This window comes from Schistocerca gregaria, chromosome 8 (assembly GCF_023897955.1).
Source record: "Schistocerca gregaria isolate iqSchGreg1 chromosome 8, iqSchGreg1.2, whole genome shotgun sequence".
NCBI lineage: Eukaryota > Metazoa > Arthropoda > Insecta > Orthoptera > Acrididae > Schistocerca > Schistocerca gregaria.
In genome coordinates, this window is record NC_064927.1 from 209863994 (window position 1) to 209885094 (window position 21101).

Below are 21101 nucleotides of genomic sequence, written 5' to 3' on the forward strand. Positions count from 1 at the left end.
CTTCCTGTCACAAAGTAACAATGAGGACGCGATCGAACCGCGGTATTGATCGTCTAGGCATGGTTGAACTACAGACAACACGAGCCTTGTACCTCTTTCCTGGTGGAATGACTGGAACTGATCGGCTCTCGGTCCCCTGCATCTAATAGGCGCTGCTCATGCATAGTGTTTTACATCTTGGGGCGCGTTTAGTGACATCACTGAACAGTCAAAGAGACTGCGATGCAATATCCACTGTCAAAGACTATCTTCAAGAGTTCTGGGAATGGAGGTGATGCAAAACTTTTTTTGATGTGTGTATTTTCCTTGTAACACGCAATATTCTCAAGATAAATGTATTCCAATGTTATAAATAAAGTATCAAAAATACAGAGTAAAAAGTGAATCACGATCAGCACTTTTGCACTCAACAATCCGATTTCATATTAACTTCATGTGTTCTATACACTGATCAGCCAGAATATCCTGATCAGCTCCCTAATAGCCGGTACGTCCACCTATGGTATGGGTAAAAGCGGCGACGCGTCGTAGTATGTAATCAGCGATGCCTTGGTAGGTCACTGGAGAGAGTTGGCACCACATCTGCACAAACAAGTCACCTAATTCCCCGAAATTCCGTCATGGGGGACAATGAGCTCTGGCGCCACGTTCGATCACCTCTCAGATGTGATCGATCGGGTTCAGATCTGGCGGGTTGGGGGCCAGCACATCAATTGGAACTCGCCACTGTGTTTCTCAAACCACTCCATCACACTGCTGGCATTGTGACACGATACATTATCTTCCTGAAAAATGCCACTGCCCTCGGGATGCATGACCGTCATGTAAGGCTATATGCGATCTGCAACCAGTGAATGATACTCTTTGACCGTCGGGGTACCTTGCACGAGCTACGTTGGACCCATGGATGCCCACATAACTTTTCTCCAGTACATAATGAAACTACTGCCGGATTTTCTCCACCCCACAGCACAAGTGTCAAGGACGTGTTCCCCTGGAAGACGGCAGATTCGCACCATTCCATCGGCATGATGAAGAAGGTATCGGGATTCATCAGACCATGCAACACCCTGCCACTGCGCCAACGTTCAGTGCCGATGGTCACGTGCTTATTTCAGTCGTAGTTGCTGATGCCGTGGTGTTAACACTGGCCCCTGCATGGATGTTGGCTGCAGAGACCCATCGTTAGGAGTGTTCAGTGCACTGTGCCTCCACTGCAGTTCTGCTGTGCCCAGCATTAATGTCTGATGCTAGTTCCGCCACAGTTCCACGGTTGTTCTCTTTTAACAGTCTTCCCAACCTACGACGTCCGACACCTATAATGAGGGGTGACCACTCTAGGCTACGACCTGAAGTGGGTTCGCCTTGGTTTCGCCACGTGTTGAAGACACTGAGCACAGCAGTCCTCCAATACCCGACAAGTCGTGCAGTTCACGAAATGCTCGCGCCGAGCCTCCAGGAACTGACAATCTGCCCCCGGTCAAACTCAGATAGCTCGAGTGCCTTTCCCATTCTACATACGGACAGCACGCTCACGGATACTACATACACCGTGCGTGTGTCCGACTAGCAGTGATTATTCGCTTGGAGACGCTGCTATCGTCTGCATGGATTTATTTCGATAGTAGGTCGGTGGTCATAATGTCCTGGCGGATCACTGTGTGTAGAGACAGCTTATAAAGGAGCTGCAAATCAAAGATACTTAATTGTTTACATTACGTGTCGGATATGAACTGTAAGATACAACATTAACAATGACATGTTTCCTGCCATAGCAAATAAATAACGCAATGTGCAGCAAAAAAATAATCAGTGTTTCTTTAAAAAAATACGTATGTTTTGTTGATGTTCTGTAAAGCAGCAATACTCGTAGTCACGTAGAATGAGTAACAAATACTGTAGATATACTTTAGGACATGCAGTGAATTTCACATTCCGATACTGAACTATAAATGTCATTACCAATACGAATTGTTGTAACACCACAAAATCCATTAAGAATCTGGTAGGAGACAGGTACGGTAAGGTTTTAAAAATGAGTAGTTCGTACAAATAATTTGAAACATAATTTAATTATAATTATCATTTATATCTTTGGTTACACAGTAGAGGAAGTCAATTAACATGACTGCTGATTAAATTAACATATCTGTAACTCCGGTGCAGTAACTTCTTGCAACTGATGAAGCTGGTCACATCATCTTAAAATTGATTGTGTAATTGAGATTGTTATCTACAGACAGACCATTTACACATAATTTCATAATTATAATTACGAATCAATTGTACTCATTAATATTTTGAATATGTGTTCCGAATCTACTCCGGTTCTTTGTGTTATTTCTGTTGTCCAATTATAAAATAGGATTCATGATTTATTACTGTCTTCAAAAGACACCTGAGATCACAGTATTATGGCAGTTATTAACTTGGCAAGGCTACATGCTAAAACGACACCAGTGATATGAGTGGGCAACAGACAACATACTGGTACAGAAGATCTAGGATTGTGTGGTATCAATCTACTACTTTGCAAATCTCACTTCACCTGCAATGCAGAATTTCAGAAAATGTACAAGAGTTAAAAATAGATTCACAGCCTGAATATTGTAGGTGTGCCCATGACATGACGAATTACACATCGAAGGTATTATTATTCTTCTTTCAGTTTGATTGAATGAACCTGACGAAGAATCTTTGGAAAATGAAAACCTTGACTGTCCATTTATGTGGCAACCACAATAATCATTTTACTCTGGTGTGGTTTATGTGTAAAACCCATGTTTACTAAAGTAAGAATTTTGATCAGAGAATAGTGGGAAATGACAGACATAACTGTCACATCTTTTCTGAACCTTATTACTGTTCCAAGATATAAAATTAAAAGGAAAACGAAAAACGCGGGAACTGAAGTAGAGAATGCGGCTAAATGAGAAATGTTCTGAAGTATTTAACAATACAAAACAGTGATTTGTGTACAATGCCAGAAGTAAAAGTTATTGCCAAAGGGAAAGCAGAGACCCTGAAACTGTGGTAAAGATACTGACAGAGAACTAGCACACATACGTTGTGAATTTGTTAGCAATCACTGTTTGTCAATGAACTGCCACCTTCATAATGCCCACGAATACATCATTTTATAAATCATGGCTACAATCATATTTTATTCTAGTGCACGCTCCAATTGCAAAGAGGGAGTTATTTAATATTTATCCTGTCGGTTGAGTAGTTGTTCACACTTAACGGTGAACATAGATACTTGTTCTCTCGATTTAAATTTGTCGCACCTGTATTATCATCAGATTGCCACATAAGTGAACTCCCTCATCTCTGAAAATATTTGAATAAATACAAGAAGACTTCACAGCTACCAGTAAGCGTGAAAACTCTACCACACACACACACACACACACACACACACACACACACACACACAGACAAACCTCATAAATAGATTAATAATATTGACTAATATGTGCTTCTGGTTCAAATATGGAGCTGCATCAATGCGCTGGAGTTACATTTACATCCATGAAGGTGTGCTCTCATTGCCAGTCGTCTATTATCATTTGCGCCCCTTTCTCAGCAACCATGACAGTAGGTGCGTTGAGGTTGCCCGAGGGAACATGTGGGATTACAGAGGCATCCACGACGCGCAAACCGTTTATTCCCACCACCCTGAGTCGCGGATCAACGACAGTGTTGGGATCGTAGGGGTCACCCATTATGCACGTCCCAACCTGGTGGTTCTCGGGGCCTGTGTAGCGCTTCACAGCACAAGCCCAAAAGTCCTCTGATCCTTCCCCGTATTTTTCACATCCCTGCCACAGTTCAGGCGTAATACTGGCACCCAGTTGTCTCATGGCTGGTGTTCTGACAAATTCCAGCACAAATCTGTAAGGAAATATAGTTTCATTAAGATTATAATGCTCATCACGACATCAGAACAGCACACAAGACAAAAATAAATTAAAACTAAAAGATGACCACTTTGTTTTGGAGGCCACAACGCATTGATTGCTAAGTATTAGATGCGCAAATTTATGACCAAATTTAATTCAGGGAAAAAATTGCAGAATAAGAAAAATAGTAGACGGAGACTCGTTAGTAAAACGTAGAGGATGAAATGGCACAAAGGGAGGAACCTATGAACGAAAAAAAAGAAAGAAAATAAATGGTCTAACAAAAGATGTGGACATACTTTCAGGAAACATTTCTTGTAAGTAGAGGAAGAAAATTTATTAAATGGACATTACAGAATGAGATTTTGACTCTGCAGCGGAGTGTGCGCTGATATGAAACTTCCTGACAAATTAAAACTGTGTGCCGGACCGATACTCAAACTCTGGACCTTTGCCTTTTGCGGGAAAGTGCTCTACCAACTTTTTTTTCTCGTTATAGTTCATTGCAATTGTTCGTGGCGGACGTCCCCTGACGCCCGTTGAAGTTCATTAATTCATCCATTCACTCAGTTTTCTTAATACAAAGGGCTCTGAGCACTATGGGACTTAACTTCTGAGGTCATCAGTCCCGTAGAACATAGAACTACTTAAACCTAACTAACCTAAGGACATCACACACATCCATGCCCGAGGCACGGTTCGAACCTGCGAACGTAGCGGTCGCGCGGTTCCAGACTGTAGCGCCTAGAACCGCTCGGTCACCCCGACCGGCGCCAGCTGATCTACCCAAGCACGATTCGCGATCCGTACTCACAGCTTGGAAGGTAGGGGACGAGGTACTGGAAGAGTTGAAGCTGTGAGGACGGGGCGTGAGTCGTGTTTGGGTAGCTCAGCTGGTAGAGCATTTGTCCGCGATGGCAAAGGCCCCGAGTTCGAGTATCGGTTCGGCACACAATTTTAATTTGCCAGGAAGTTTCAAACGGAGATTAGTCCGGAAACGCTTTATTTCCATGTTAGAGGTCAGTTTGAAGCGAAGCCTCATCCGTGAACAGCATTTTTCCACTCATTTTAGGGTAATGGCCGTCAATTGTCGAACGAGCCATTCGCAGAATTGTACCTGTGCAGGAAAAATCAGGTGCACGTACTGCGGATACAACATGCTCTTAGATAGTCATGTAGTCAACATTACTTGTTGCAGCTAACTGGCTTACGCTGACACTAGGCCTAACTCCAGGATGAAGTTCCTCCTCTAGTTGAGGTGTCCTTGTCCTTCTACGCCTTCCCAGTCGCGAATAGTAGTGGCTTGAACGTCCCATGCTGTCTAAGACGACGGTTAATTGATCCCAACGTCCCCCTCTCGGGGCATCGTCGTTCTGGAAATCTCTGTCGTTGGTCACGGCCACTACCATGTGACAATCCGCATAGAAAATAAGCACCTACCAACTTCGGATTTAAATACATTTCCACTACACTGTACCGGACGAACACTAAACAGTTTATACGTCCTTGTTGCTACACTCATGCTCATAAATTAAGGATAATGCTGATACATGGTGAAACAACGCTCTGGTTGGCGGTTTGTGGGTTTAAATCACCTCGGGGTATGACCATGCGGTGCATCTGACCTGCGGTCGTCCCACGGTGGCGCTGGCAGCAGTCAACATACGCAGTGGTGTGTTGGTGCATGTCAGAGTACGGTGCAGCGAGTAAGTGTGCACACGTTTTCAGACGTGCTAATGGTGACTGTGTGTTGAAAATGGCTCAGAGAACACACATTGATGACATTATGAGGGGGTAGTATACTAGGGCGACTCGAGGCTGGTCAAACACAGCAGGTCATAGCACGGACTCTCCGTGTGCCACGATGTGTTGTCTCAAGATTTTGGCAACGATTCCAGCAGACAGGAAATGTGTCCAGGCGCTACAGTACGGGACGTCCACAGTGTACAACACCACCAGAAGACCGATACTTCATCACCAGTCCCCGCAGACGCCCACAGACTACTGCAGGTAGCCTTTCACGGGACCTTACCGCTGCCACTGGAACAGTTATCTCCAGACACACAGTCTACAGACGACTGAACAGGCATGGTTTATTCGCCCGGAGACCTGCAACGTGCATTCCACTGACCCCTGGTCATAGGAGAGCCCGTAAAGCCAAATGTCAAGAACACAGTACATGGTCATTGGCACAGTGGTCCCAAGTTATGTTCACAGACGAGTCCAGGTGTGGTCTGAACAGTGATTCTCGCCGGGTTTTCATCTGGCGTGAACCAGGAGCCAGATACCCCTTAACGTCCTTGAAAGGGACCTGTATGGAGGTCGTGGTTTGATGGTGTGGGGTGGGATTACGATTGGTACACCCCTGCATGTCATTGACAGAGGAAGTGTAACAAGTCAGGTGTATCGGGACGCCATTTTGCACCAGTATGTCCGCCTTTTCAGGGGTGCAGTGGGTCCCACCTTCCTCCTCATGGATGAAACCGCACGGCCCACCGAGCTGCCATCGTGGAGGAGTATCTTGAACAGCAGATATCAGGCGAATGGCCTGCCTGTTCTCCAGACCTAAACCCCATCGAACACGTCTGGGATGCTCTCAGTCGACGTATCACTGCACATCTTCAAACCCCTAGGACACTTCAGCAGCTCCGACAGGCACTGGAGCAAGAATAGGAGGCTATACACCAGCAGCTGCTCGATCCCAAGTATGCCAACCGGTTGTGCAACCTGTGGTGTGCATGGTGATCAGATCCCATATTGATGAATGGGTACATTTGCAGGAAACAGTGGCGTTTTGTAGCACATGTGTTTCGGGACGGTTTTCTCAATTTATCACTATTCTCTATGTGCCTATGCTATTAGCGCCAGTTTTGTGTAGTTCCACGTTGTGTGGCATCGCATTTTGCAATTATCCTTAATTTATGAGCGTAAGTGTAGAAGAGCAACGCATGTCAACGCAAGTAATGAAGTGAGTCGGAAGTCAAAATTACCTTCGTTAAATTGGAACACTAAACACGAGTTGTGAACCTAAGAATTACAACTTAGCTCTAAGCAAATGTAACCAAGACGTGGCACATGAGTCATATACGTACTTGATGCCCTCAACCAGGACCTTGACATCGAAGATATCTCTGAAGTACTGGGCGTATATGCGTGGTGGCTGGAGCGGGTCCTTGCTTCGCAGCTCTATGTAGCCACGACTCTGCGGCCGTAGCAGAGTGGGCGTGATGTCTATGTAGGCAGGAGGCGAGGAGCTGGTCATCGCCGAGGAGCCGTTGGCCTGCTCGCCGGCGAAGAACATCTGCACGTCTGGTATATCCGCAGGCGCTAGCGGTGCGTACTTGGTTCGGATGAAGCCAGTCAGCTGCAAGCGTCCACTCAGTTATACACACAGTCAGCTCACAACGGTACTGACTTTAGAAAATTAAACTTTCATCAACCAAACTGGCATAGTTTGCTCGCAGACGCCTCATTCTTCATGTTATTTGCATTAGAAGAGCTACAGCTTCCTCGTCAGTATACTTATTAAGGGAAAGCAACAAACCTGTGACATTCCTGTAGAGGTTATTGGTCCCAGTCTCTTCTTGACGTACTCGTGAAGCGTCCCGTTGTTCAGCAGTGCTTGCTGCTTCCAGTTGGCCAGCTTGACCCTCATCTTGTATGAAACATGATTCTGGAGACGTCTACCCACACCAGGCAAGTGATGGGTCACAGATATTCCTGTATAACAATTGAAATATTTGGTCATTAGAACTGCCAAGTAATTTTGTAAGCCAAATAAATGTTAAAGGCTAATGCGTTTCCAAAATCACCGAGCTCTTGCTAAAAGGAGCTCAGTTTAAGAATACAGCTAATCATAAACGAAAAACATATAGTAATATTTGTGCCGCGCGGAATTAGCCGAGCGGTTTAAGGCGCTGCAGTCATGGACGGTGCAGCTGGTCCCGGCGGAGGTTCGAGTCCTCCCTCGGGCATGGGTGTGTGCGTTTGTCCTTAGGATAATTTAGGTTAAGTAGTGTGTAAGCTTAGGGACTGATGAACTTAGCAGTTAAGTCTCATAAGATTTCACAGTAATATTTGTTTTTCACTGTTCATATCCACTCGTAAATCCGGAGTCAGGTCACACCAGTGGCACCAAAAGACATGAATTTACACAAACTTTCCTTGCTGTTTGCTTATTAACACCATCTGTACGACAGAAGTTTTCACTTGATTGAGCATATTGGTGCAAATGAGGTATTATCTCCTACTGGCACTGAAGTTAATTCGCTTTAATGAACTACCTTGCTCGAACTGTTGCAGCACATATTACAATTAGTATTGTGTAGTCTTTCTTCGGTTAAATTTATTATGAGCAAAACTCCATTCGTTGAACTTCAAAAATTAGTTTGCCCAGCAACTTCCATTTAATTGGCTGTCTCAAACCAAGTGATAGTTCAGCCGACTAAAGACATGCTATTGCCTCTACAGGTAACAACGTTGGTATTTATATCATCTCTACATCTACATCCATACTCCGCAAGCCACCTGACGGTGTGTGGCGGAGGGTACCTTGAGTACCTCTATCGGTTTTCCCTTCTATTCCAGTTTCATATTGTTTGTGGAAAGGAAGGTTGTCGGTATGCCTCTGTGTGTGTTCTAATGTCTCTGATTTTATCCTCATGGTCTCTGAACGAGATATACGTTAGGAGGGAGCAATGCAGTGCTTGACTCCTCGGTGAAGGTATGTTCTCGAAGCTTCAACAAAAGCCCGTACCGAGCTACTGAGCGTCTCTCTTGCAGAGTCTTCCACTGGAGTTTATCATCTCCGTAACACTTTCGCGATTACTAAATGATCCTGTAACGAAGCGCGCTGCTCTCCGTTGGATCTTCTATGAGCCCTATCTGGTACCGATCCCACATCGGTGAGCAGTATTCAAGCAGTGGGCGAATAAGTGTATTGTAACCTACTTCCAATGTTTCCGGACTGCATTTTCTTAGGATTCTTCCAATGAATCTCAGTCTGGCATCTGCATCTGCATCTGGGGCCACTTTAATTGGATCAGAATAAACTATAGGCAATAAAGTTTAAGAAGAACAAATTATGACTAGTGCTGTATCACACTGATAATTATGGGAATTATTCTATATTACTTTTTATATTTATCTCAGAAAAAACAGCCCAGTGCTGCTCCTAAAAACTGCTCAACCCCTGTTTTTATCTAATGATCCAAACTAAGCATTTATGTAACTTCACACAAAGAACATAAATTCATACGTAACGTTGTCAGCGGCAAGTGCAGTGGTAAAGACTAGGTATCTATGATACAAACATTAGAGTTATGCGAAATTTACATTACTGTCCCCAAATATACTAGTAAATTATTACAGTGGCTAACAGTTCATACTTTTAATTGACTTTTCAGTTCCTGCAGTTTTAAACACTGCAGGTTAAAAAAGCAACACACCACGAAATCATTATCCAAACGGGGCGGAGATAGATGTGATGCATATGTACAAAGAAATGATTAAAATTTCAGAAAAATTAGTGATTCATTCCGGAGAAAGAGCTTCACAAACTGAGCAAGTCAATAACGCGTTGGTTCACCTCTGGCCCATATGCAAGCAGTTATTCGGCTAGGCATTGGTTGAGATATTCTCCTGAAGGACTTCGTGCCATATTCTGTACAACTGCCACGTAACATCGTTACAATCCAGAGCAGGTTAGACGGCCGTGCCTATAACGCTCCAAACATCTCGTGGGAGAGACCCGCAACCTTGCGGGCAAGTGGGAGTTGAGAATCACGGAGGCAAGTAGTAGAAACTCACCGTGAGTGGGCAGATGTTGTCTTGCTGAAATGGCCATGACGGCTTACTAAGAAGGGCAACAAAACGGGGCGTAAAATATCGTCAATGTACCGTTGTGCTGTAAGGTTTCCTATGATGACAACCAAAAGGGACAAGCTGTGAATTGAAATGGCAACACAGACCATCACTCATGCTTGTTTGGCTGCATGACGAGCGACAGTCTGCTTGGTATCCCACCGCTGTCTGGGGTGTCTCCAGATACGTCTTCCACCTGTCCCTCTTTGAATTGAGCCCTGATGACCAGTGAACGTAACTGAGGACGCTCCGGACAGTGGTGGGATGCAAACGTGACTGTCGCCTGGCATAGGGAGCGACAACCAGCGGTATTGGTCTGGAGTGCCATTTTATTTCATGACTTAACTCCTTTGGCTGATATCCGCAGCACCCTTACAGCACAGCGGTACGTCGATAATATTCCAGGCCCCGTTTTGAGACCTCCGTGGCAAACCATCCTGGGCTTACATTTCAGCAAGATAATGCGGACACGCAGGCAGCGAGAGTTTCTACTGTTTGTCTTCGTGTTTACCAAACCCTACTTTGGCCAGCAAGGTCACCAAATCTCTCCTCCGATTTAGGACGTTTAGAGCATTACGGCAGAGCTTTCCAACATAGTCGGGATTTTGATGGTTTAACGCGCCAGTAGCACAGAATTTTGCAAGATATCTCCCAAGGAGGATAGCCAACAACTCTACATTCACTGCCTAGCCGAGTAACTGCTTGCATAACGGCCAGAGTTGGACCAACATGTTATTGACTTGTGAAGCTCTTTTTCTTGAATAATCCAATTTTTCTGGAACTGTAACCATTTGTTCGTCTGTGTATGTGCTTCACATGTACCTATTTCCGTCCCATTCCGATAATGCCTTCACAGTGCATAGTTTCTTTTTTGCCTTAGAGTGTATTTCCTGCCTCAAACTGGACTACAAAAGTCACCTAAATTACAGCGCTCCTGGGAAGATTTTTCCACATGATGAAGTCCAGGTGGTTTCTGTAGGCCAATTTGAAGTTGTTTACCAGCTTCCACATGAATGTTTCCGAGAGCATAATGGAACCGCTGCCAGCTTGTCTCCGTCCCGCAGTAAATGTGTCAAGGAGCTGTTCCCCTCGAAGACGACAGATCCGCGCATGGTGAAGAACATAGACCATCCAACGCTCTTCCATTGCGCCAACGTCCAGTGCCGATGGCACATGTCGTGGTGTTAACATTGGCACATGGATGGGCCGTCGGCTGCGGAGGCTCATCCTTAGGACTGTTCAGTGATGTGTTCGGACACACTCGTACTCCGTCGAGCATTAACGTCTGACGTTAGTTCCAACACAGTTCGCCGCCAGTCCTGTTGTTCTAGTCCGCCCAGCATACGACGTCTGACGTTCAAATGGTTCAAATGGCTCTGAGCACTATGCGACTTAACTCCTGAGGTCATCAGTCCCCTAGACTTAGAACTACTTAAACCCAACTAACCTAAGGACATCACATACATCAATGACCGAGGCAGAATTCGAACCTGCGACCGTAGCAGCCACGTGGTTCCGGACTGAAGCGCCTAGAACCGCTCGGCCACAGTGGCCGGCCGTCTGACATTTGTAGCCCCGCGACGCCTGGACGTGGTTTGCCCTTGATTTCGCCACATGTTGAAGACATTCAGCACTACTCGAACACCCGTCAAATCGTGCAGTTTCCGAAATGCTCGTGCCGAGCCTATGATCCATTACAATCTGCCTTCGATCAAACTAAGATAGAAGCTGCTCCTTCCCCATACTACACACGGACAGCACGCTCAGTGATACCACATGTGCCGTGCATGCGTGGACGGATTTATATCGACAGTAGGTCGGTGGTCATAATGTTTAGGCTGATCGATGTAGATTTCTGTGCAAGACAAGATGGTGCACATAAAGATCTGCTGCATACACAATTTCTTAAGAGTACACCAATACGCAATATTGTGTTGACCTCATAGGACTTCTCAGACACACTGTGTATGACTTCCGAATATCATAAGGAGCTGTGAAGTAAAAACGAGACATACGGATAAAAGTAAGTAACCTGTTAATTTTTCAGTCACCATAACTGTTAATACATTCATCCCACAGTGAAAAAAGACGGGCAACGCCTTCATGGAAAAATCTGAAAATCGACTACCACGATTGTCTTTCTTCAGGGCTTCAAAAATGTGGGAACCGGTACTGTATGGGCATGAGTAAGTGCTTACAGCGAAACTTCTGGAACGTACGCCAAACGATCTCGGCAACATGTGGGCAGGCATTATTCTGCAACAGAATGATGCCGCACGTAAATATCCCTGGACGTTTAGATTTGACAGTGTGCTTCAATTTTTACGCAAGAGTTCCAGAATGTCAACGAGCAACGGGCCCTTGTAGTCAGTGCGGGGGAAGTGGTGCACGTCTGGGTACAACCCTGTCTCTGCAGGCAACTGCAAACGTTTTCCTTGACGGCATTGCCCGTCTTTTCTCGCAGTGGGATAAATGTATTAACAGTTGTGGCCATTACTTTCGAAACAATAAAGAGTTAACTTACTTTTTTCCCATCTGTTTCGTTTTTATTTTACTACCCCTGATAAATTTTATTTATATCGGCAGCTACCACTTTAAAATTCAGGGGGGGGGGGGGGGAGGTTCACAATGCTTTTAAAAATTTAGTAATCTCTAACCAGACTTCCTATCCTCTCACGTAATGTGACAGTATTGTGCTTGTATTATTAAAAAAAATGTTCAAATGTGTGTCAAATCTTATGGGACTTAACTGTTAAGGTCATCAGTCCCTAAGCTTACACACTGCTTAATCTAAATTATCCTGAGGGCAAACACACACACCAATGCCAGAGGGAGGACTCGAACCTCCGCCGGGACCAGCCGCACAGTCCATGACTGCAGCGCCTTAGACCGCTCGGCAGCCTGTGTTATTGATGGTGACGATGGTTCGTAAAAGATGAATGTAACCTGTTTTCGAATAAAAGCTCAGTAGATGAGCCCAGTGGACAGACTGTCATCAACACTCGTATTCCTTCACAGATGATTAGGATTTAAAAATTTAGCCAGGTCGTTTAGTGATAATAAAAGAGATAATACCTCTTCTTCTTCTCCTGCCGGTCAATTTTTTTTTAACTACCAATATCCGAAAGTGCTCTCTCTGGGTCTAACACTACCGCTCGAGTGTACTGTGACGAATTCGACGAGGTTTATAGGAACACTGGGTGTCACGCGGAACCAGTGAAAAGGCTGACCGATTCGAGGGCGACGTCGCTCGTAGGCGAGAAGTTGAACTTCCGAGTTCCGCCAGTGTTAGCTGTGTTTCGGCACCGTGTCTTGTATACGTACCGACTTTCTGCAAATGCTCCTTGGGACCGATGCCGGAGAGGAGGAGGATCTGCGGCGATGCGACAGTTCCAGCGCTGAGGATGACCTCCTTGGCAGCGGTGAGTCGCCGCGTCTTGCCCTTCCGCACGTACTCCACGCCTGTGGCCCGCTTTGACTGTGGGTCTACCAGCACGCGTGTTACCTGCGACAGACAGACACTTATCACCCAGGCTGCCCGCTTTCGTCCTTTTGTTTCAGTATTATCGACGTCCCATTATAACGAGAGCACGAGGATCAGAACAGTCACTATATTCTGATTAGAATGGTAATTGGAGGAATCGAGAGAGAGCATCAGAGATAGCATGTAATGAATTAGGTCTACTTGAAGAAATACAGCAACCAACCACATTTAGTGCAGGTTCATTTACGCCACGATGCGTTTTTGAGCTTCGTGGGTCTACAGATAATATAGAAATATTGTATTGTATTGCATGTTAATCGGTGGCATAGAAACGACGGAGAGGCTGCGTCCCCACCGCAGCCGCAGTGGTCCACAACCCCACGAAAACCACCGCAGTCACCTTCACCCCACACCGAACCTTTCTTTCAGGGTTATTGTGCGATTCTGCCACCGTTTTACCCTCCCAGGCAACGTCTCACTCCAGACGAGTCGAACCCCTGTTTGCGTGGTAGAGTAATTGTGGTGTACGCGCACGTGGAGAACTTGTTTGCGCAGCAATCGCCGACATAGTGTAATTCAAAAAATGTGCAGAATGTTGTAGACCTGTTCTTGCAACATGTCATGTGTTGCTCCAACAGGATAATGCTCACCCACACACTGCATGTGAAACTCAACGTGCTCTGCAAGATGTGCAGAAACTTCCCTGGCAAGTGACTCGTGCGACTCACCAATAAACGACTCCTATAGAACTATGTGAACAAATGGTTCAAATGGCTCTGAGCGCTATGGGACTCAACTGCTGTGGTCATCAGTCCCATAGAACTTAGAACTACTTAAACCTAACTAACCTAAGGACATCACACACATCCATGCCCGAGGCAGGATTCGAACCTGCGACCGTAGCAGTCGCACGGTTCCGGACTGCGCGCCTATAACCGCGAGACCACCGCGGCCGGCTCATAGTGTAATTGAGGCGGAATAAGTGGAACCAGTCAGCATTCACCGTGGCAGATGGAAAACCGCCTAAAAACCATGCACAGACTGGCCGGCTCACCGGACCTCGGCACAAGTCCGACGGGCGGATTCGTGCCGCGGACCAGGCGCTCCCTCCCAATCCGGAAAGCCGTGCGTTAGACGGCACGGCTAACCGAGCGGGCTAGAAATATTTATGTCATCGTTTGTGTAACGTTTTTGAAGACTGCATTCTGAACGCTGCTGCCCTATGCAAAATAACTCCTTTAGCTGAGAAGTTTCTTGATTTGTCTGTGCATTTTTAATTAAGAATTAGGTGCAGTTACTGTTGTAAGCTGTGGCTCATTTTTCCATCTTTGTTGCATCAGTGAACCTAACACTGTTTGTGGATTCCATATAAATCTATTGCACCAGCCCTGCTCAATCTACCTCCGTAGTTGAGTGGTCAGTGTAGAAAGATGACATATTGAGGACTAGGGTTCAATTGCCGCTACTGCGAAGGATTTTTCATTGGTTAGTTGGTGGGCTTGGGGGAGCGGACCAAACATCGGGCTCATCGGTCCCGTCCGATTGGGGAAGGAAACCGTCCGTGCCCTTTCAAAGAAACCACCCCGGCGTTTGCCTGAAGCGATTAATCATAGAAAACCTAAATCAGGATGGCCGGACTCGAGTTTGAACCGTTCGTCATCCCGAATGCAAGTCTGATGTGCTAACCACTGTGCCTCCTCCCTCCGCGATTTTTCTTTCTTGTAATGTTTGTTTTTCAATCTTGTGGTGCTAATTGTGAGGAGAACGTCCGCCCGCCCCTTCCACCACCCCTCCCCCTCCGCCCCCCGTGACTGATAACTAGTTGCTCGCCAAGGTCTGATAAGTTGGCGAAAGAACCGGGAGAGACGTGTGCTGACCACGTGGCCCTTGGGCCCTCAGGGCCTCGACGAGTAGCTCGCGTCATCCACGCTCAAGCATGTACACGTGAATATTTGTTGAAACACTTGACTCAGTGAAGAAGAATGGACCATACAATTTTTATGTTGGATTCAAAGTGAACATTAACTTCCCGATACACTGCACTTGCGAGACGAAAGAAATTTTGAACTTTACATAGTTTGCAATTCTTATTGAAGTGTAGCTATGCAATAAATACAGTGTGTTACTAAAATAATTTTACAATTTTGAAAATTCATATTGTTTTATTTATGTAATTTGCTGACTTAATTTTCGTGTAATTTTTTTTAGGAATGTGCACAATATATATTTTTTATCTTATAGGTAAACAGCCTGAATGTGACGTTCCTGATTATGTGACACACATCCAGTGTGAAGTTTATTTCTCTACAAACTCGTTGCAGTAGGTCAGGTATAACATATTCAGTTGTTCCTTAGATAAGCGTCTCTCAATCTTTCAGCATTCGTGATCTACTTTACATCACGTCCCCTCACCTTTTAACCATACGATAACACTTCATACGTTTAAGGTAATGGCGTACTGAAGATTTATCTCCACCTGAATGCTTGTTATGCTTTCTTATAATTAAACGTCTGTTAATGACACATTGGCAGCAAGAGCCATCAGGTGATCCTAAGATGAAAGACACAGCTGTTAAATGTTGTATTATGCGTTCGGCGCGCAGTTGTGGTTAGATACGTGGAGTTAGGGAGTCGAAGGAAGTAAGTTTGCGTCCTATGTTCTAATACTTTTGTTTTTGTTTTTAGCACTTATAACAGATTCTGGGACTCTCTTTTCCGCATTTACCTCACCCTCGCTGGAAAGACACGAATACCATGCTAATCCCTTCCGTACATGTCGGTGCTTATGTACCCACACTGGAGTCAGCGTGTGTTGTACACAGAGTGTTTCCGTAAGATCGTACAAAAATGTAACAGGACAAAAAGAACGCTCCGCTGAACAATTTGAGGTAGAGAACCTGGGGTCAGAGAAGCCAGGAGAAATGGAAGTAAATTTGTCTACTGTTTTGTCTAGCATTACTGTTTTCCAGCTTATTTACAACCTACGAGAGTACAAGTTTACACGTACTGTGCTGTGTATTTACATGTACACTGTTTATTTCCTGCAAGGAAACAGGGAGGACGAGCCTGATTGCTAGGGAATTTATCTGTCAGTCTGAACGACCACCTGTACTTGAGGTTGTTGCAAAGAGTTCTACCTGAGTTGTTTCAGAACCTTCCCTTGGCTGCTCGTGAGAGGATGTGGGTACAACATGACGGTGCACCGCCTCACTTCAGTGTGGATGTCCATATTAAGACTATATTTCCTGGGTGCTGAATTGGGAGATCCTATTACATGGCCTGCGAGGTCACCTGGCCCGGATCCCCTTGATTATGGGGATATCTAAAGTCGCTCATGTATGAGACCCCAGTGGATCGGAGATGGAATTAGTTGCCAGAGTTGTAACTGCCTATGATGTGATTCGAAACATACCTGGGGTATTTGCCAGGGTGCGTCAGAATCTTGTTCACAGATATCACGCTTACATTGAGGTTTCGGCACATTTTGTAAGATACAGCACAAGTGTTACGTTCATTGTCTCAATGATGGTATTTGCAGTTAACTGTAACTAATGTAAATAAAAAAGTAAACAATAACGTGATTTTATTCCTATTACCACCTTGAGCTGGCTTCTCTGACCTCAGGCTTCCTATCTCAAAGTGTTCAGTGGAGCATCCTTTATGTTCTGTTAAATTTTTGCACGCTTTACGGAAACTCCCTGTATACGCTACAGCAACACCTTCTAACGAAATTTTTTTGATAGTTCGTAATATATTCTGCAATATTTAATGTTATTTAAATATAAGAATTATCTCTCTCTCAGGAATAGTTTTGTTCAATTTTCTGAGTTCAGTCTGATTAAATAACGAAAGATGAAACTACTATACCCGAAACGATCAGCAATGACACTTGTATTCTTGCTTGTCACAAATATTTACCTATTTTTTCCGACTAAGTCACGATTTCCAAAGGTGTGGTCAGGCAGGAATCTAAGATCACAGCTCAGATTGCTGCGAGTGAAACGACCAGCGATAACAATTATATTCCTGACGGTCACAAATATTTATCTATTTTTCCCAAGTACGTCACGCTTTCTGAGGGTGCACCGACGCACTGGAGGAGCTATTGTCGCTGACAGCTTATTAGGTCGACTGCTATCGAATACCACAGTCGTATCGAGTAGCGTGTCATACTGACGTCACTTTACATTTAGCTTCTAATGCGACAGTTTCTCCATCGGGACCAGTGAAGGCAACCATGTTTGCTGCAACTGCTGCTAGCGCTTGTGGTGGAGTGATTCAGTACTAGTGTACCACGTGAGTCAAAACTTGACCTATTTCCCTGCAAAATTACACCAAGGCTAGGACTGTAAGTTGTACAAATAAGGTTGTGTAAAGAGGCAATCAAAAAGTTTCCGTTTGAGGGCTTGCTGCAGCGTATACGAGGAGCGACAATAAAGTAATCCGATTGATGAGAAAAAAATGTTGGTTACCGTTTTAGTCAAGTTTAGTTTTGTCTCCGTTAAAGCAGTTCCCCTCTGATTGCACACACTTTCTCCAGCGTTTCTGCCATTGATGGCAACATTTATGGAACTCATCTTCTGTATTATCCTCCAAGACCCTTGTTACAGCTTTTTGGACATAGTGTGTTGTTTGATAATGGTGTACCTTGACTTCCATGTTGACTCTTAGAAATAGAAAATGTCGCACGAAGCGATATCTGGTAAATAATGTGGCTGTGGTAGTAGTGAAATTTGTTTTGAGGCTAAAAATTGCTGTAGTGACAGAGCAGTGTGGGATGCGCATTATCGTGATACAGAATCCAATTATCAGGAATGTTGGAACGGACACGAAGAACTCTTTTACGAAGTGTTTCTAAAATTTCTTTGTAGTAATGTTGCTTAACAGTTTGTCCAGGAGGCACCCACTCTTTATGAGCAATTCCCTTGGAATCAATGAAGCACACATGCATGCATGGTCGTTCACTGCGGTCTTCAACATTCGTTTTGCATTCACTAAACATTTTATGCCAACGACAAACTTGAGCTCCTCTCCAAAAGCCTTCTGAAGCTTACCGTAAGTTGTCGTCGCGTTTTCTCCCAATTTAACCGTTGCGCTATATTATGCGGTTCCATTATCCGTGACGAGAGACACAAACACGTGTTAACTTATTACAGCAAAACTCACGACTGAGCAGCTGCATCGATGTGCCGTTTGGACTAGAGGCAGCTTATAGACCAATGTCGACGATATTGTGCCTACGCAAACCTACACGGTTGCCACATCTTGCAAAGAAAATCAGTCTCATTACTTTATTGTCGCACCTCGTATGTCACGAAGCGCGATTCCGATTTGGGTATACAGGGTGTTACAAAAAGGTACGGCCAAACTTTCAGGAAACATTCCTCACACACAAATAAAGAAAATATGTTAGGTGGACATGTGTCCGGAAACGCTTACTTTCCATGTTAGAACTCATTTTATTACTTCTCTTCAAATCACATTAATCATGGAATGGAAACACACAGCAACAGAACGTACCAGCGTGACTTCAAACAATTTGTTACAGGAAATGTTCAAAATGTCCTCCGTTAGCGAGGATACATGCATCCACCCTCCGTCGTATGGAATCCCTGATGCGCTGATGCAGCCCTGCAGAATGGCGTATTGTATCACAGCCGTCCACAATACGAACACGAAGAGTCTCTACATTTGGTACCGGGGTTGCGTAGACAAGATCTTTCAAATGCTCCGATAAATGAAACTCAAGAGGGTTGAGGTTAGGAGAGCGTGGAGGCCATGGAATTGGTCCGCCTCTGCCAATCCATCGGTCACCGAATCTGTTGAGAAGCGTACGAACACTTCGATTGAAATGTGCAGGAGTTTCATCGTGCATGAACCACATGTTGTGTCGTACTTGTAAAGGCACATGTTCTAGCAGCACAGGTAGAGTATCCCGTATGAAATCACGATAACGTGCTCCATTGAGCGTAGGTGGAAGAACATGGGGCCCAATCAAGACATCACCAACAATGTCTGCCCAAACGTTCACAGAAAATCTGTGTTGATGACGTCATTGCACAATTGCGTGCGGATTCTCGTCAGCCCACACATGTTGATTGTGAAAATTTACAATTTGATCACGTTTGAATGAAGCCTCATCCGTAAAGAGAACATTTGCACAGAAATGAGAATTGACACATTGTTGGATGAACCATTCGCAGAAGTGTACCCGTGGAGGTCAATCAGCTGCTGATAGTGCCTGCACACGCTGTACATGACATGGAAACAACTGGTTCTCCCGTAGCACTCTCCATACAGTGACGTGGTCAATGTTACCTTGTACAACAGCATCTTCTCTGACGCTGACCTTAGGGTTATCGTCAACTGCACGAAGAATTGCCTCGTCCATTGCAGGTGTCCTCGTCGTTCTAGGTCTTCCCCAATCGCGAGTCATAGGCTGGATGTTCCGTGCTCCCTAAGACGCCAATCAATTGCTTCGAATGTCTTCCTTTCGGGACACCTTCGTTATGGAAATCTGTCTCGATACAAACGTACCGCGCCACAGCTATTGCCCCGTGCTAATCCATAAATCAAATGGGCATCTGCCAACTCCGCATTTGTAAACATTGCACTGAATGCAAAACCATGTTCGTGATGAACACTACCCTGTTGATGCTACGTACTGATGTGCTTCATGCTGGTACTGTAGAGCAATGAGTCGCATGTCAACACAAGCACCGAAGTCAACATTACCTTCCTTCAATTGGGCCAACTGGCGGTGAATCGAGGAGATACAGTACATACTGACGAAACTAAAATGAGCTCTAACATGGAAATTAAGCGTTTCCGGACACATGTCCACATAAAATCTTTTCCTTATTTGTGTGTGAGGAATGTTTCCTGAAAGTTTGACTGTACCTTTTTGTAACACCCTGTATAAGCACCGACATGTAGGCAAGGACTAAGTGTAACATTGGTGTCGTTCTGAAGTGTGTGTAGTAGATGCAGCAACGTGAACATCCTGCTATTCTTTTCTTGGCTTCTCAAGGAGCAACGCTGGTAGACATCTTTCGGAGAATGAAGAATGTGTATGGGACAGTATCTCTGTCGAAAAGCACCGTTGTGAATGGTGCACCGAGTTCCGTGCTGGCCGAGATTCCACAAGATGTTGTTCGATTTGGGAGGCTAGCCAACTCAAGTGTCAGACATTCGAGCACATTCCCTATAGTCCCGGTCCCTCCACGTAAATCATCACGCTATCGGTCTCTTAAAAGAGACCATGAAGTGTCCACGGTTCCTGTTCCACAAGGATGTGCGGCAGGCAGTTATGGACTTCTTTAAACAGCAGGATGCGATGTTTTACCAAACGGGTATCTTCAAACTGGAGATTCGGTGGGATGATTGCCTCAATAAAGCAGCATTTTGCCTGATTGGCATACTGATTCTGCACAGCACGGCCTTCGAACAAAAACTTTTTGATCGCCCCTTTTATGAATTTTCAAAGTAGTTAACTCCTTTTAGGAACAGCCTGCAGTTATAGTCGGTTTGCATTGTTCTGTAGCAGCAGAACTGCAGTACTACATCTACATCTACATCTACATCTACATCTACATGATTACTCTGCAATTCACATTTAAGTGCTTGGCAGAGGGTTCATCGAACCACAATCATACTATCTCTCTACCATTCCACTCCCGAACAGCGCGCGGGAAAAACGAACACCTAAACCTTTCTGTTCGAGCTGTGATTTCTCTTATTTTATTTTGATGATCATTCCTATCTATGTAGGTTGGGCTCAACAAAATATTTTCGCATTCAGAAGAGAAAGTTGGTGACTGAAATTTTGTAAATAGATCTCGCCGCGCCGTAAA

The 21101-nt window shown here is 44.9% G+C and overlaps 1 protein-coding gene across 1 annotated transcript in view; it reads right to left on the reverse strand.

Moving 5' to 3' along the window:
* Positions 1-2053: 2053 nt before the first annotated feature.
* LOC126284812 (glucose dehydrogenase [FAD, quinone]-like) overlaps positions 2054-21101 on the reverse strand; it is a 172255-nt gene continuing 153207 nt past the window's right edge. The window contains exons 6-9 of the mRNA XM_049984009.1: positions 13089-13269; positions 7447-7622; positions 6995-7266; positions 2054-3894 (exon numbers count right to left, since the gene is read on the reverse strand). Of these exons, the coding sequence (XP_049839966.1) occupies positions 3546-3894; positions 6995-7266; positions 7447-7622; positions 13089-13269 (978 nt within the window). The 3' untranslated portion in view covers positions 2054-3545. The remainder of the gene's footprint in view (positions 3895-6994; positions 7267-7446; positions 7623-13088; positions 13270-21101) is intronic.